The following is an 18,172-nucleotide window of genomic DNA, read 5'->3' as shown; positions in this document are numbered from 1 at the left end:
TGCAAAGCGTGTTCACCAGACTGAACGTCATATCCGCTCGTTTACAAAAACCAAAAACAATTCAATAATATCATTATTTGAAGTAACAACGATTTAGGCATAATGAAAATGTACCATAACTCGTGTAGTTTATGAAAACTAACTCATGTAGAATTATATCTGCCCTATGTACATAGTGATTGTACACTGGTCTCTTTAATAAGATTTACATACCGTTTTACCCACTTTTTATTTTATTTCGCCTTTATTTAACCAGGTAGGCTAGTTGAGAACAAGTTCTCATTTGCAACTGCGACCTGGCCAAGATAAAGCATAGCAGTGTGAACAGACAACACAGAGTTACACATGGAGTAAACAATAAACAAGTCAATAACATAGTAGAAAAAAAAGAATCTTTATACATTGTGTGCAAAAGGTATGAGGAGGTAGGCAATAAATAGGCCATAGGAGTGAATAATTACAATTTAGCAGATTGTAATTATGGAGTATTAAATTAACACTGGAGTATTAAATGATCAGATGAACATGTGCAGGTAGAGATACTGGTGTGCAAAAGAGCAGAAATGTAAATAAAATAAAAACAGTATGGGGATGAGGTAGGTAGATTGGGTGGGCTATTTACCGATAGACTATGTACAGCTGCAGCGATCTGTTAGCTGCTCAGATAGCAGATGTTTAAAGTTGGTGAGGGAGATAAAAGTCTCCAACTTCAGCGATTTTTGCAATTCGTTCCAGTCGCAGGCAGCAGAGAACTGGAAGGAAAGGCGAGGTTGGAGTAGCCAGGAGGAAGGCATGGCCAGCCGTTGAGAAGTTTCATATGTAAATACTGTATTCTAGTCCTGGTTCATCCCATAGAGCCCCACTGTAGAGGTGTCATTACACCCATAAAACCTAACGGTCAAAGAGGGAAATGGTTCCAATGGGTTTTCCACCATTCATTTTTCCCATTGGGGATTTTAGAAACACTTAAAATAAGGGCTGTGTTTCTTGGACAAGGTGATTTTTATCAATATATTAGTCTCAATTTACTCTCAGATTCGAAAATACTAATTATCATCAAAACAGACATCATGCAAAACTGCAAATGCCTGGAAGCTCCTGCATGTCATCTCTCGCTGACAACTTTGCTAACAGGTATTGTGTCAATTTAAAATTGTACAAGACAGTTCACAGAATGGTCCATTTAAAAAATGTGGCCAATTTATTATTTACTACGTTTAGCTAACATTATATAGTTAATCCAGAGATTCTTATATATATGTTTACATTTCTGTCTAGGTAGCCTAGTGGTTAATGTTGGGCCAGTAACAGAAAGTTCCCGGTTTTGAATACCCAAGCCTCCAAGGTAAAAAAAAGTATGTGCCCTTGAGCAAGGCCTTAATTTGCTCAAGGGGCTCCGTACTACCATAGCTGACCCTGTAAAACAACTAACTGGTGTGTGACAGTAAACTTTTATATATAAGTTTTTTTATTTTGGATTAATTCCTGGCTTATTTTGGGGGGATTTGCGTGTATCGTTTTGTACTGCAAGGTTTTACTGTATGGCACATGCACTGTTGGCGCTAGGAACATAAGCGCGATAACAACTGCAAAATACGTGTACGCGGTTCGCGACCAAAATGTTCTCGTCGGATTTGTTTGTCTCCAAATAGTTCACTCTGCCACTTCTCGCGATGTTAGAGAGAGGACGTGCTTCCGGGTGAGGCACACAGATCACCGCGTGGAACACATTCCAGTTGGAACTGCGATTAGCGAAGGCTTTCTAGGAGATAAGTTTGTTTCGGGTTTAAACTTGGTGAAAAGGCGTCAGAGATGCTTGTTTTATTTGAAACCGCTGCGGGTTATGCAATATTTAAAGTGAGTATTTAGCTGAAGTTATATTCTAAATTCTAATAATTTTAGATGGGTGCATGACAATTTTCAATAATTGAACCGGGTTCGCGGTGTAGCTAGCTAAATACGTTGTTTTCCTGGAGTAGCTAGATATTGTATTAAAATACAAAGTATTTCAATGTCAAGACCTGTTTAACATTGTTTATAGTACACATGGCTTCTCTATTTAGGTCGTCGTGGTAGTTCTCGCATGCAAACCTTTACCGCAACGAGGCCTTCTCATTCAACACGCTGCAGTTAAGCAACCACGTTGCATGTGGCAAGTTACCTGCTGGATATACAGATACTTTGCTACCTTGGACTTGGCTTTTGTAATTATGCAACTATTTGAACCCGTTCTATTTTCGAAGTTAAATACTTTATTTGTTGCCAATGTTTACCCAACATTTCAAATAGGCTTCTCTTCCAAGTTAGCATAACTGGTGCGTGGTACTTTGGAGGGAACGCGTGCTGGCTTTCTTATCCCATATTACTGACGGGTTTTAATGACAACACATGTAAACCGAGTTGAGTTAATGCAATTAATGTATGGTATGCCCGTGTACTTAATAGGACTATAAACCTTTTTTTGTTTCAGGTCCTCGATGAGTCAAAGCTCCAAGAGGTGGACAGTTTATGGAAGGAGTTCGAAACTCCGGAGAAGGCCAACAAAGTGTGAGTTTTGGCCCCATGTCTGGAGAGAGGAGTGTTTAGATTCGAGGGGAATACGTTGTCAATGAACAGTAGTATTACACATTATCAGCATAAGGAACATGTTTCTGGAGTTGACAAATAACATGTCGCCACTATTTCTCCTTCCAGAGTGAAGTTGAAGCACTTTGAGAAATTCCAGGACACAACAGAGGCCTTGGCAGGTAGACAGAATACTTTCACCTCTCCTGTTGTTGCTCACTATAGTTTACCAGTTAGTGCACAAGGGCTGTCAGTCAAGGCTTCTGCATGCTTCAGCTAGGTGAACCAACAGTGTGTTCGCATACTCCTTTAATTAAAAGACCGTTGCTTGAAAAATTAGAAAAGTGACAATCGTAGTGTTTGTCCAACTTGAGAAGCCATAGCCAGTATACACTTCCTCAAACTAGTCAGAAATAATTGGCTCAAGAAATATAATTTTCCCCCTTTTATTTTTACAATTTTAAATCTACGTAAGCTGTTAGGTGCAGTATTTATGAATTTGAAAAGCACTAACTATTCCCAACTGTTTGGCAGAAGCCTTTAGGTGTTCAGCAGTATTCCTCACTACCACTGAGACCACAGCTAACCTTAACCATCATAACAAACACTGACAGCAGCCGGTTGTTGAACTCACCCCCTAACAATGTTGAGTCTATGAATAAATGCATATTACTAATGTCCTGTGTCTAAATGTTGGAACTATAACAGTGGTTTGTATATGTAGTGTATGTGGACACCCTGTCAAATTAGCGGATTCGGCTATTTTAGCCACATCCGCTGCGGACAGGTTTATCAAATCGAGCACACGGCCATGCAATCTCAATAGACAAACATTGCCGTCAGAGCAGCTCACAGATCACTGCACCTGAACATAGCCCATCTGTAAACAGCCCATCTACCTACCTCATCCCCATACTGTATTTATTTATTTATCTTGCTCCTTTGCACCCCAGTACTTCTAATTGCACATTCATCTTCTGCACATCCACCATTCCAGTGTTTAATCGCTATATTGTAATTGCTTTGCCACCATGGCCCATTTATTGCCGTACCTCCCTTATCTTACTTCATTGCACTCACTGTATATATACTTTTTCTATTGACTGTTTTGTATATTCCATGTGTAACTCTGTATGTGTCAAATTGCTATGCTTTATCTTGGCCAGGTCGCAGTTGCAAATGAGAACTTGTTCTCAACTGGCCTACCTGGTTTAATATAAGTGAAATATATATATATATTTATATTGGCAATAGAATGGCCGTACTGAAGAGCTCAGTAACTTCCAATGTGGCACAGTCATAGGATGCCACCATTCCAACAAGTCATTTTGCCAAATTTCTGCCTTACTAGAGTTGTCCCGGTTAACTAAGCGCTGTTATTGTGAAGTGGAGACGTCTAGGAGCAACAACGGCTCAGCCGCAACGTGGTAGACCACACGAGCTCACAGAACTAGACTCCCGGGTGCTGTAGCGTGTACACGTCTCTCCTGTCCTCATGTTGTAACCGTATCTCTCCTATGTCCAGCGGCCACGGCCATGACGGAAGGGAAGATGGGGAAGAGTCTGAAGAAGGTCCTGAAGAAAGTGGTGGCTAAAGAAGCTCATGAACAGCTGGCCATCAGCGACGCTAAGCTGGGGGGCGTCATCAAGGAGAAGTTGAACCTGAGCTGTGTCCACAGCCCTGCGGTGGCAGAGCTGATGAGAGGCATCAGGACACAGATGGAGTCCCTGATCACTGGGCTGCCCCCCCGGGAGATCAGCGCCATGTCTCTGGGACTGGCTCACAGGTAGGGTGGAACACAGACAACGCTTGGTGTTCTGGATTTATTAGGATCCCATTAAATGACGCCAACTAGTCTTATAACAAAAGACATTACAAACATTACAAGCCTTTATAATTTACTCACATCAATATGTAGTGTGTGTGTTGCCGATGATTATATCATGCTGTCTGAAACCTCGTGTGGATTTCCTCAGCATTCGTCACTACCCCTGAGGCAGCACCTCCCTCTGTCGTATTCATAGAAGACCTGAAAGGCTGCTATGGCAGATCCTGACCTGTTTCTGTTTCCTCAGTTTGTCCCGCTACAAGCTGAAGTTCAGCCCTGACAAAGTGGATACCATGATCGTTCAAGCTATCTGTAAGTACCTCCTCTTAGACCAGGGATGGGCATCTTTGATGGGGGTGGGGGCCGCAACACATCTCACATCATTACCCCCCCACCTTGCAAGCAAAACATTTTAGCGGCCCCCTCGCGTGACAGTGAAGAGAATTTAACTTTTAGCGTTCATTTCCTACAATTCTGCTATAGACTGTAGGCACATTAGTGCAGTTTAAGATGACTGATCAATGGGCCCTGGTCGGTAATTCGACTACTGTGATTGATAAATTAGTCGAGCGGTTAACTTATCAATAACACAGTAAAATGCTGACAGGCCAATGAAGTGAGTTCTCTCCCCAGTACAGGGATGTGGGTCCGCAGGCCTACAGGAGGTGGGCCAGTGGAAGCCTGTTGCTCATCCCTGTCTTACTCTGTCCATGTAAAGGGACAATATAAAACAAGGATACTTTTATACAGACAAATTAAACACATAACACTGCATGTGATTATCTGTAGACAGGTGTGACTAGTATTATGGTCTGTAGACAGGTGTGACTAGTATTATGGTCTGTAGACAGGCGTGACTAGTATTATGGTCTGTAGACAGGCGTGACTAGTATTATGCCTGTAGACAGGTGTGACTAGTATTATGGTCTGTAGACAGGCGTGACTAGTATTATGCCTGTAGACAGGTGTGACTAGTATTATGGTCTGTAGACAGGTGTGACTAGTATTATGGTCTGTAGACAGGTGTGACTAGTATTGTGGTCTGTAGACAGGCGTGACTAGTATTGTGGTCTGTAGACAGGCGTGACTAGTATTGTGGTCTGTAGACAGGCGTGACTAGTATTGTGGTCTGTAGACAGGCGTGACTAGTATTGTGGTCTGTAGACAGGCGTGACTAGTATTGTGGTCTGTAGACAGGCGTGACTAGTATTGTGGTCTGTAGACAGGCGTGACTAGTATTGTGGTCTGTAGACAGGCGTGACTAGTATTGTGGTCTGTAGACAGGCGTGACTAGTATTATGGTCTGTAGACAGGTGTGACTAGTATTATGGTCTGTAGACAGGTGTGACTAGTATTATGGTCTGTAGACAGGTGTGACTAGTATTATGGTCTGTAGACAGGTGTGACTAGTATTATGGTCTGTAGACAGGTGTGACTAGTATTATGGTCTGTAGACAGGTGTGACTAGTATTATGGTCTGTAGACAGGTGTGACTAGTATTATGGTCTGTAGACAGGCGTGACTAGTATTATGGTCTGTAGCTCGGTAACCGGGGTAACTAGTATTATGGGCTGTAGCCCAGTAACAGGTGTAACTAGTATTATGGTCTGTAGCAGGGGTAACTAGTGTTATGGTCTGTAGCAGGGGTAACTAGTGTTATGGTCTGTAGCAGGGGTAACTAGTGTTATGGTCTGTAGCAGGGGTAACTAGTGTTATGGTCTGTAGCAGGGGTAACTAGTGTTATGGTCTGTAGCAGGGGTAACTAGTGTTATGGTCTGTAGCAGGGGTAACTAGTGTTATGGTCTGTAGCAGGGGTAACTAGTGTTATGGTCTGTAGCTCAGTAACAGGTGTAACTAGTATTATGGTCTGTAGCTCAGTAACAGGTGTAACTAGTGTTATGGTCTGTAGCAGGGGTAACTAGTGTTATGGTCTGTAGCAGGGGTAACTAGTGTTATGGTCTGTAGCTCAGTAACAGGTGTAACTAGTATTATGGTCTGTAGCAGGGTTAACTAGTGTTATGGTCTGTAGCCCAGTAACAGGTGTAACTAGTATTATGGTCTGTAGCAGGGGTAACTAGTGTTATGGTCTGTAGCAGGGGTAACTAGTATTATGGTCTGTAGCTCAGTAACAGGTGTAACTAGTATTATGGTCTGTAGCAGGGTTAACTAGTGTTATGGTCTGTAGCCCAGTAACAGGTGTAACTAGTATTATGGTCTGTAGCAGGGGTAACTAGTATTATGGTCTGTAGCAGGGGTAACTAGTGTTATGGTCTGTAGCAGGGGTAACTAGTGTTATGGTCTGTAGCAGGGGTAACTAGTATTATGGTCTGTAGCTCAGTAACAGGTGTAACTAGTATTATGGTCTGTAGCTCAGTAACAGGTGTAACTAGTATTATGGTCTGTAGCTCAGTAACAGGGGTAACTAGTGTTATGGGCTGTAGCAGGGGTAACTAGTGTTATGGTCTGTAGCAGGGGTAACTAGTGTTATGGTCTGTAGCTCAGTAACAGGTGTAACTAGTATTATGGGCTGTAGCTCAGTAACAGGTGTAACTAGTATTATGGTCTGTAGCTCAGTAACAGGGGTAACTAGTGTTATGGTCTGTAGCAGGGGTAACTAGTATTATGGTCTGTAGCAGGGGTAACTAGTGTTATGGTCTGTAGCTCAGTAACAGGTGTAACTAGTATTATGGGCTGTAGCTCAGTAACAGGGGTAACTAGTATTATGGGCTATAGCTCAGTAACAGGTGTAACTAGTATTATGGGCTGTAGCTCAGTAACAGGTGTAGCTAGTATTATGGGCTGTAGCTCAGTAACAGGGGTAACTAGTGTTTTGATCTGTAGCTCAGTAACAGGTGTAACTAGTATTATGGTCTGTAGCAGGGGTAACTAGTATTATGGTCTGTAGCAGGTGTAACTAGTATTATGGTCTGTAGCTCAGTAACAGGTGTAACTAGTGTTTTGATCTGTAGCTCAGTAACAGGTGTAACTAGTATTATGGGCTGTAGCTCAGTAACAGGTGTAGCTAGTATTATGGGCTGTAGCTCAGTAACAGGGGTAACTAGTGTTTTGATCTGTAGCTCAGTAACAGGTGTAACTAGTATTATGGTCTGTAGCAGGGGTAACTAGTATTATGGTCTGTAGCAGGTGTAACTAGTATTATGGTCTGTAGCTCAGTAACAGGTGTAACTAGTATTATGGGCTATAGCTCAGTAACAGGGGTAACTAGTGTTTTGATCTGTAGCTCAGTAACAGGTGTAACTAGTGTTTTGATCTGTAGCTCAGTAACAGGTGTAACTAGTATTATGGTCTGTAGCTCAGTAACAGGTGTAACTAGTATTATGGTCTGTAGCTCAGTAACAGGTGTAACTAGTATTATGGTCTGTAGCTCAGTAACAGGTGTAGCTAGTATTATGGGCTGTAGCTCAGTAACAGGTGTAACTAGTATTATGGGCTGTAGCTCAGTAACAGGTGTAACTAGTATTATGGTCTGTAGCTCAGTAACAGGTGTAACTAGTATTATGGGCTGTAGCTCAGTAACAGGTGTAACTAGTATTATGGGCTGTAGCTCAGTAACAGGTGTAACTAGTGTTATGGTCTGTAGCTCAGTAACAGGTGTAACTAGTGTTATGGTCTGTAGCTCAGTAACAGGTGTAACTAGTATTATGGGCTGTAGCTCAGTAACAGGTGTAGCTAGTATTATGGGCTGTAGCTCAGTAACAGGGGTAACTAGTATTATGGGCTGTAGCTCAGTAACAGGGGTAACTAGTGTTTTGATCTGTGCAGCTCTGCTGGATGACCTGGACAAGGAGCTCAACAACTACATCATGCGCTGTAGGGAGTGGTACGGCTGGCACTTCCCTGAGGTGGGGAAGATCATCACTGACAACCTGGCCTACTGCAAGAGTGTCCGGAAGATAGGCGCTCGTACCAACGTGGCAACCACCGACCTGTCTGAGCATCTCCCCGAGGAGGTGGAGGCAGAGGTCAAACTGGCTGCAGAGATCTCCATGGGAACGGAGGTGTCAGAGGAGGACATCGGCAACATCATGCACCTGTGTGACCAGGTGATAGAGATTACAGAGTACCGCACCCAACTGTACGACTATCTGAAGAACAGGATGATGGCTATCGCTCCCAACCTGACTGTCATGGTGGGGGAACTGGTAGGGGCACGGCTCATCTCACATGCTGGTGAGTCATGATCTAACGGCCAATCACACCAGCAGGAATCATTCACAACACAAAACAAGCAGTGATTATGATGACTATGTCACAATCCTGAAACCTGATGCTTTTCAGTCACTACCTCATCTGAGCTTGAATTAAAACCTTTTACCTGGACACCTGTAGTAGGCAGCTGGAAACGCCCAAACTGCTCCTAAATGCTCTGGTTCTCTCTGACAGGGTCCCTGTTGAACCTGGCCAAGCACCCGGCCTCCACAGTCCAGATCCTGGGAGCAGAGAAGGCCCTGTTCAGAGCCCTGAAGACGCGCAGAGACACGCCCAAATATGGTCTCATCTACCACGCCTCTCTGGTGGGACAGACCTCGGCCAAGAACAAGGGCAAGGTGAGGCTTTTGTTCCAGCCATCACTAGAAGTAGAATGTCTATCCACACTACAGTACTGCTGTCATGTTCCAGGTGTGATCTAGTTCTAATCAGAATGTCTCTCCACACTACAGTACTGTTGTCATGTTCCAGGTGTGATCTAGTTCTAATCAGAATGTCTCTCCACACTACAGTACTGTTGTCATGTTCCAGGTGTGATCTAGTTCTAATCGGAATCTCTCCACACTACAGTACTGTTGTCATGTTCCAGGTGTGATCTAGTTCTAATCGGAATCTCTCCACACTACAGTACTGTTGTCATGTTCCAGGTGTAATCTAGTTCTAATCAAATCAAATCAAATTTTATTTGTCACATACACATGGTTAGCAGATGTTAATGCGAGTGTAGCGAAATGCTTGTGCTTCTAGTTCCGACAATGCAGTAATAACAAGTAATCTAACTAACAATTCCAAAACTACTGTCTTGTACACAGTGTAAGGGGATAAAGAATATGTACATAAGGAAATATGAATGAGTGATGGTACAGAGCAGCATAGGCAAGATACAGTAGATGGTATCGAGTGCAGTATGTACAAATGAGATGAGTATGTAAACAAAGTGGCATAGTATAAAGTGGCTAGTGATACATGTATTACATAAGGATACCGTCGATGATATAGAGTACAGTATATACGTATGCTAATGAGATGAATCATGTAGGGTAAGTAACATTTATATAAGGTAGCATTGTTTAAAGTGGCTAGTGATATATTTACATTTCCCATCAATTCCCATTATTAAAGTGGCTGGAGTTGAGTCAGTGTCAGTGTGTTGGCAGCAGCCACTCAGTGTTAGTGGTGGCTGTTTAACAGTCTGATGGCCTTGAGATAGAAGCTGTTTTTCAGAATGTCTCTCCACACTACAGTACTGTTGTCATGTTCCAGGTGTGATCTAGTTCTAATCAGAATGTCTCTCCACACTACAGTACTGCTGTCATGTTCCAGGTGTAATCTAGTTCTAATCAGAATGTCTCTCCACACTACAGTACTGTTGTCATGTTCCAGGTGTAATCTAGTTCTAATCAGAATGTCTCTCCACACTACAGTACTGCTGTCATGTTCCAGGTGTAATCTAGTTCTAATCAGAATGTCTCTCCACACTACAGTACTGTTGTCATGTTCCAGGTGTGATCTAGTTCTAATCAGAATATCTCTCCACACTACAGTACTGTTGTCATGTTCCAGGTGTGATCTAGTTCTAATCAGAATATCTCTCCACACTACAGTACTGCCGTCATGTTCTAGTCGAGCTTCTTTCTCTCCTCTCAGATCTCCAGGATGCTGGCAGCCAAAGCATCTCTGGCGATCCGCTACGATGCCCTGGGAGAGGACACAAATGCTGAGATGGGAGTTGAGAACCGTGCCAAGCTGGAGGCCAGACTACGCCACCTAGAGGAGAAGGGAGTAAGTAGCTCTGCCCCTTACTGCTAGAGGCCCAAAACAACCAGCCCACATGAGATGCCAAGCAGTGATGATGATGACTAATGTCAACAGTCCTGAAACTACCTGATGCTTTTCAGTCACTACCTCATCTGAGCTTGCATTAATAACCTCGCTGGTGTACGTTGGACGCTAGCGTCCCACCTGGCCAACATCCAGGGAAATTGCAGAGTGCCAAATTCAAAAACAGAAATAATCATTATTTAAAAAATCTGAAAACATACAAGTGTTATACATAGTTTTAAATATGAACTTCTTGTGAATCCAACCACGGTGTCAGATTTCAGAGTCTTTACGGCGAAAGCATACCAATGTGATTATTTGAGAACATCGCCCAGCAGACAAATCATTACAGAACGGTAACCAGCCAAGCAGTTACACAGGTCAGAAATAGAGAGAAAATGAATCCCTTACCTTTGATCTTCATATGGTTTCACTAAGACTTTCATTTATTCAATAAATGTTCCTTTTGTTCGATAGTCTCTATATCCAAAACCTCCGTTTTTGTTTTCTTCAGTAATCCACAGCTCAAACAGTTACAACAGGCAGACAAAATATCCCCATTCATAGAAACATGTCAAACGATGTTTTATATTCAACCCTCAGGTTGTTTTTAGCCTAAATAATCGATAATATTTCAACCGGACAATAACGTTGTCAATATAAAAGGTAAACAAGAAAGGCACGTTCTCGGGATTGAGCACGGAAAAGCTCTGACACTGTAGGGTCCAGTCATTCAGACTGCTCTTACTCCTGCATTTTTCAGAATAACAAACCTGAAACCATTTCTAAATACTGCTGACATCTCGTGGAAGGCATAGGAACTGCATAGCAACAGAGTCATAAGTCAATGGATACTGTAATGGCATTGAATAGAGAACTAGAACAAACAAACAAAAATCTACTTCCTGGGTGGATTTCTCATGTTTTTGCCTGCCAAATCAGTTCTGCTATACTCAGACATTATTTGAACCACTTTAGAAACTTTTGAGGGTTTTCTATCCAAATCTATGCTTATCCTAGCTTCTGGGACTGAGTATCAGGCAGTTTAGTTTGGGCACGCTTTTCATCCAAAATTCCAGAATGTTGCCCCCTACCCTAGTGAAGTTAAACAGTGATATCCTGCTAGTCCCCTACTCTGCTAGTCTCCTACTGTAGTCCCCTACTCTGATAGTCCCCTACTCTGCTAGTCCCCTACTCTACCGGTCCCCTACTATTGTGCTGACCCTGGTTTATCCCTTCAGATCAGAAGAATCAGTGGAACAGGCAAAGCCATGGCGAAGTCTGACAAATACCAACACAAGAGGTGAGTTACACCTGGAAACTACTGTATTGGGTAACTAACCTTCTGTCGCGTCTCTCTGGTAACTAACCTTCTGTCGCGTCTCTCTGGTAACTAACCTTCTGTCGCGTCTCTCTGGTAACTAACCTTCTGTCGCGTCTCTCTGGTAACTAACCTTCTGTCGTGTCTCTCTGGTAACTGACCTTCTGTCGCGTCTCTCTGGTAACTAACCTTCTGTCGCGTCTCTCTGGTAACTAACCTTCTGTCGCGTCTCTCTAACTAACCTTCTGTCGCGTCTCTGTGGTAACGTCGCCGTCTGTCGCGTCTCTGTGGTAACGTCGCCGTCTGTCGCGTCTCTGTGGTAACGTCGCCGTCTGTCGCGTCTCTGTGGTAACGTCGCCGTCTGTCGCGTCTCTGTGGTAACGTCGCCGTCTGTCGCGTCTCTGTGGTAACGTCGCCGTCTGTCGCGTCTCTGTGGTAACGTCGCCGTCTGTCGCGTCTCTGTGGTAACGTCGCCGTCTGTCGCGTCTCTGTGGTAACGTCGCCGTCTGTCGCGTCTCTGTGGTAACGTCGCCGTCTGTCGCGTCTCTGTGGTAACGTCGCCGCCTGTCGCGTCTCTCTGGTAACTAGCCGCCTGTCGCGTCTCTCTGGTAACTAACCTTCTGTCGCGTCTCTCTGGTAACTAACCTTCTGTCGCGTCTCTGGTAACGTCGCCGTCTGTCGCGTCTCTGTGGTAACGTCGCCGTCTGTCGCGTCTCTGTGGTAACGTCGCCGTCTGTCGCGTCTCTGTGGTAACGTCGCCGTCTGTCGCGTCTCTGTGGTAACGTCGCCGTCTGTCGCGTCTCTGTGGTAACGTCGCCGTCTGTCGCGTCTCTGTGGTAACGTCGCCGTCTGTCGCGTCTCTGTGGTAACGTCGCCGTCTGTCGCGTCTCTGTGGTAACGTCGCAGTCTGTCGCGTCTCTGTGGTAACGTCGCCGTCTGTCGCGTCTCTGTGGTAACGTCGCCGTCTGTCGCGTCTCTGTGGTAACGTCGCCGTCTGTCGCGTCTCTGTGGTAACGTCGCCGTCTGTCGCGTCTCTGTGGTAACGTCGCCGTCTGTCGCGTCTCTGTGGTAACGTCGCCGTCTGTCGCGTCTCTGTGGTAACGTCGCCGTCTGTCGCGTCTCTGTGGTAACGTCGCCGTCTGTCGCGTCTCTGTGGTAACGTCGCCTTCTGTCGCGTCTCTCTGGTAACGTCGCCGCCTGTCGCGTTTGTCCGCTCTCTCTCTCTGTCGTGGTTAGAATGGCTGGTTCAGTGACATTCATTCATGTCGTTATAGGATAGATATTTTGGCTGTTGGTTTTTGCGTTCAATGATACCGAATTCCTAGCTGCAGACTAGTAATTAATATCAAAGACTTGTTCTATTCTGTCGGTATCGATAGTCTTAAGAGTTTAACCACGTGGTATGGTTAAAAGATTCAGCCATCTACTCAAACCTGGGCCCTCTTGTGGTAAGCTGGTCTGCAACCTTTAGCCATCTTGTAATTGAGGTGAGCTGGTCTGGTGATAGAAAACCCGGGTTTTATTCGGAAGAGCAGAAAAGGGCCTGTCCCAGGACACCAGACCATAACTGTGCTCATGGGCGGTCTTCTGATTTAGTTAAACTCCAAAGGGAATTTTCCTTCATTAAACAGTCCAAAATCACATTACACAATTTCACAAAGAGTATCATCCTCATTCATCTTATACATTAATTAGATGTAAGCCTCATATCTGAAGCTATTGTATAAACATTTATGGTAATGTGGCCTTATTGTCGCCCATGAGTTTCACAAAATTGTACCAAACAGACCAGTTCGCAGCTGGATTCTTCACTGATCTTTTATACCTTCTCCAGAACATAAATGTTGTTTGGTTCTCCAGTTCTGTGAGGTCGAAGAAATTCCTTTGTTCTCTCTATGAAAACTCACTCTCTATATACTGTGGCCATGAGGAGATGATCTCCTGGAATTTACGACCTCTCTGACCACAGCAGCCTGGTTTTAGGAGACAGAGGGGGATGGTGCTCGCTGTACCCAAAGAGGGTCATGACAACCGATAGTTGTCGTTCTTTCGACCAAGGACTGGTTAAAAATGTTAAATGTGTCTTTTTTTCGTGGACATCGTTTGTTGGAGTCAAATCAACTACATGCGCTAAGCTCCCGAACCCCGAGCTCCCTGTTAGATGAAATAATACATAAATGACTGGAGGGAGCCAGAGATCAAGATGTTAACCTGACCATCCTCTGGTCCTGCTGGCTTTCTCTGATTCTGGCATTACTCTCCTGAAGGTGGCGGTAATGGGCAACACGAGGAGTCTGCAACCTTTCATGTGGATTTTATCTTAGGCTGTCATTTCTACTGATCTGCAGTTATCGCTTTCATGTGCACCTTTCTGGTTAAATAAAATGTATTTTCAGTCATTCATGTGGTTAATCAAAATTATATTTAAGTGATACAAACCTAAAAAGTAACTTCCATTGGAAATGTGTAAAAATGGCCTAAAGCAAACAAATAAAACATTGTGGCCTGCAGGTATAAAATGTCCTGATGGAAATTATCATATGAATCGCACATGGCCTGTCTGCAATGAACTTGAAGCATTGTATCAACTTGGTCTGGGGGGGGAGGCCCTATGCTCGCAACTTGGTCTGGGGGGGGGGCATGCTTGAAATATTTAATAAAATATTCTGGGCCCTGTTTCCCCCGCCAGTGAGCTCGGGACAGACAGCTGTAGGCTATTTGATCAAGATATAGGAAGTAATCAGGTAGCCCTATTTTATGAGGTTTCCATTGGATCCGAGCATGACATGAGTGGTCAAAAAGGAGAGAGCTGGGAATATTTTTCAAATACATTGAGGAACTTTTGTAATTCTCAATGGATGGTAAACGGTATGTTTGCTTGCTGTTTTGAGGTGACAAAGCATTACTTTGAGAAGCTCCACAGGTCATTAGTAGTGGTGCGTTAAGCCCATCAGAAATACTATCAGATGGGCACATTTGTAAGCCTACATTCGCGCTCAGGCTAGGCAGCATATAGGTCTACTTCTATGCGTTTGCGTTCTTACTCAACATTGACAGGAGCGCTGCCAAACAAAATAATGACTAAATTAACTGGTAAATGGAATGCTACAAACACAGTTTCTCTCACAAGTGTAGCATAGGTTGTGCACTCTGCAAACAATGTGTCCACTCCAACAATGAGAATGCTGAAAGACTAATATATTGAATGCATTAACTGAAATTACCATAACCAAGCAATCATTGTAGAATGTAAATGATAGGAATGAAGGGTAAATGTAGTACTGGTGGTACATGTAATGGGGAATTGATATACACTAACAATCAAACGCAAACAATTCACTGAGATGGTTGTGAATCAGAAAGGTGTCTCGTGTGCCATAAATTGACTTGCTACTGCTCGACTAAAACATCTTGGTCGACCAACAGCCTTTAAACCAATCAATCGACCGTCGGCTAATTACCAACTGTGCTGTTAACTAACGTTCTGTTATGTCTCTGTAGTGACGTGAAGGTGTACGACCCCTCCGGAGACTCCACCCTCCCCTCTGTTTCCAAGAAGAGGAAGTTTGAGGAGGTGGAGGAGGAAGAGGTGGCCACACCGGTGACAGTCAAAACCAAGAAACCCAAGAAAGAACCTGTGGAAGGTCAGTTGAGTAACTCTTAGCCATAATCCTGTTGTATAACACAACCCATAACATGAGACCATAATACACCATCCATCCTGTTATATAACACAACCCATAATACACCATCCATCCTGTTATATAACACAACCCATAATACACCATCCATCCTGTTATATGACACAACCCATAATACACCATCCATCCTGTTCTATAACACAACCCATAATACACCATCCATCCTGTTATATAACACAATCGATATCATGAGACCGGTTCTCAGCCGTCTTAAGTGCTATTGTCTCACGGTGCTTTCTGTTTTCATTCAGAACCAGAGGCTTCAACGGCAGCAGAAGAAACTCCCAAGAAGAAGAAAAAGAAGTCTAAGAAAGCCGAGGAGGAGGCGATGGACGTAAAGGAAGAGGAGGCGACCGTCTCTCCCACAGAGGAAGTACGTAGCTGATGGGGACATGCCTCCAGAATATATATATTCCTGCTCATCTAAGCCGTTCTGCCTGAACGAACATACTAATTTGTTATTTCTTGTGATTTACAGTCGTCAAAGAAGAAGAAAAAGAAGAAAAAGGTCAAGGAGGAAGAGGGAGATTAATCTGGTTGGAGAAACTGTATTATATTAGGACTTTTAGTTGTCGTATCTACCAGGGCCAGAGTGACTCGTGTATCAGCCTGACCGTTTAAAGACTAGAGAACTGGAGACGGAGGTTATTTCAGAATGACCAGCAGCTGATCTGTTATGAGACTTGATGATGGTGTATAAATCCTCCTGTGGATTTGAGTTTAAGATGAACCTTTAGTTTACTGTAAGCTCTTATTATTACTAATCAACTAAAGACCCAATAGACTGTCTACAATATCAATGTCCATGTTAAAACACTTCCTTCCTCCACTGGTTTAACGATGTGACTTTTTTAAAAGATGGGTTTTTCTGCTGTCTTTGTCCATAAGTGATTAAATCCATTTTCTCAGTCAGCGGTATTTCCTGTCATTCCAGCTATGGTGGATTCAGACCCCTTGACTTTGTCCACCTTTAGTTACGTTACAGCCTTATTCTAACATGATTTCAATTTACACACGATACCCCCCAAATGACAAAGCTAAACAAGTTTAGAAATGTGTGTACATTTATTCAAAATACAAAACTAACATATCGAATTTAGTCACTTCACCCCTTCCTACATGTGCAAATTACCGCAACTAACCTGTACCCCCCCCGCACACTGACTCAGTACCTGTATATAGACTCCACACTGACTCAGTACCTGTATATAGACTTCACACTGACTCGGTACCGGTACCCCCTGTATATAGACTCCACACTGACTCGGTACCGGTACCCCCTGTATATAGACTCCACACTGACTCAGTACCTGTATATAGACTCCACACTGACTCAGTACCTGTATATAGACTCCACACTGACTCAGTACCTGTATATAGACTCCACACTGACTCAGTACCTGTATATAGACTCCACACTGACTCAGTACCGGTACCCCCTGTATATAGACTCCACACTGACTCGGTACCGGTACCCCCTGTATATAGACTCCACACTGACTCGGTACCGGTACCCCCTGTATATAGACTCCACACTGACTCAGTACCGGTACCCCCTGTATATAGACTCCACACTGACTCGGTACCGTAATACCCTGTATATAGCCTCCACATTGACTCTGTACCGGTACCCCCTGTATAGACTCCACACTGACTCAGTACCTGTATATAGACTCCACACTGACTCAGTACCTGTATATAGACTCCACACTGACTCAGTACTGGTACCCCCTGTATATAGACTCCACACTGACTCAGTACCGGTACCCCCTGTATATAGACTCCACACTGACTCAGTACCTGTATATAGACTCCACACTGACTCAGTACCGGTACCCCCTGTATATAGACTCCACACTGACTCGGTACCGGTACCCCCTGTATATAGACTCCACACTGACTCAGTACCGGTACCCCCTGTATATAGACTCCACACTGACTCAGTACCGGTACCCCCTGTATATAGACTCCACATTGACTCGGTACCGGTACCCCCTGTATATAGACTCCACACTGACTCGGTACCGGTACCCCCTGTATATAGACTCCACACTGACTCGGTACCGGTACCCCCTGTATAGACTCGTTAGTGTTACTTTTATTACATTTTATACTTCAGTTTATTTGGTAAATATTTTATTACTGTCATTGAACTGCACTGTTGGTTAAGGGCTTGTCAGTCAGCATTTCACAGGAAGGTCTACACTGTTGGTTAAGGGCTTGTCAGTCAGCATTTCACAGTAAGGTCTACACTGTTGGTTAAGGGCTTGTCAGTCAGCATTTCACAGGAAGGTCTACACTGTTGGTTAAGGGCTTGTCAGTCAGCATTTCACAGGAAGGTCTACACTGTTGGTTAAGGGCTTGTCAGTCAGCATTTCACAGGAAGGTCTACACTGTTGGTTAAGGGCTTGTCAGTCAGCATTTCACAGTAAGGTCTACACTGTTGGTTAAGGGCTTGTCAGTCAGCATTTCACAGGAAGGTCTACACTGTTGGTTAAGGGCTTGTCAGTCAGCATTTCACAGGAAGGTCTACACTGTTGGTTAAGGGCTTGTCAGTCAGCATTTCACAGTAAGGTCTACACTGTTGGTTAAGGGCTTGTCAGTCAGCATTTCACAGTAAGGTCTACACTGTTGGTTAAGGGCTTGTCAGTCAGCATTTCACAGTAAGGTCTACACTGTTGGTTAAGGGCTTGTCAGTCAGCATT

At 43.9% G+C, this 18,172-nt stretch overlaps 1 protein-coding gene and 2 non-coding genes across 4 annotated transcripts; all 3 read left to right on the top strand.

Moving 5' to 3' along the window:
* The first annotated feature begins 1,679 nt into the window (after nt 1–1,679).
* LOC118947557 (nucleolar protein 58-like) lies at nt 1,680–16,379 on the top strand. Of its 2 annotated transcripts, none has more exons than XM_036972486.1 (12): nt 1,680–1,857; nt 2,471–2,547; nt 2,695–2,747; nt 4,091–4,352; nt 4,642–4,706; nt 8,178–8,585; nt 8,799–8,962; nt 10,272–10,406; nt 11,687–11,748; nt 15,268–15,410; nt 15,719–15,840; nt 15,949–16,379. In XM_036972486.1, the coding sequence occupies exons 1-12, from the start codon at nt 1,813–1,815 to the stop codon at nt 15,997–15,999; spliced, it is 1,587 nt and encodes a 528-aa protein (XP_036828381.1). In that variant the 5' UTR covers nt 1,680–1,812; the 3' UTR covers nt 16,000–16,379. The 2 variants fall into 2 exon arrangements, with proteins under 2 accessions (XP_036828381.1, XP_036828380.1); XM_036972485.1 differs by having other exon boundaries at nt 1,681–1,857; nt 15,946–16,379.
* On the top strand, nt 8,639–8,716 carry LOC118947568. Its single transcript, XR_005041806.1, has one exon. It is a non-coding gene; the product is annotated as a small nucleolar RNA SNORD11B (small nucleolar RNA).
* Nucleotides 10,462–10,545, top strand: LOC118947564. Its single transcript, XR_005041802.1, has one exon. It is a non-coding gene; the product is annotated as a small nucleolar RNA SNORD11B (small nucleolar RNA).
* Nucleotides 16,380–18,172: the final 1,793 nt, after the last annotated feature.

This window comes from Oncorhynchus mykiss, unplaced genomic scaffold (assembly GCF_013265735.2).
Source record: "Oncorhynchus mykiss isolate Arlee unplaced genomic scaffold, USDA_OmykA_1.1 un_scaffold_164, whole genome shotgun sequence".
Taxonomy (NCBI): Eukaryota; Metazoa; Chordata; class Actinopteri; order Salmoniformes; family Salmonidae; genus Oncorhynchus; species Oncorhynchus mykiss.
This window is presented reverse-complemented; position numbering and strand designations above follow the sequence as displayed.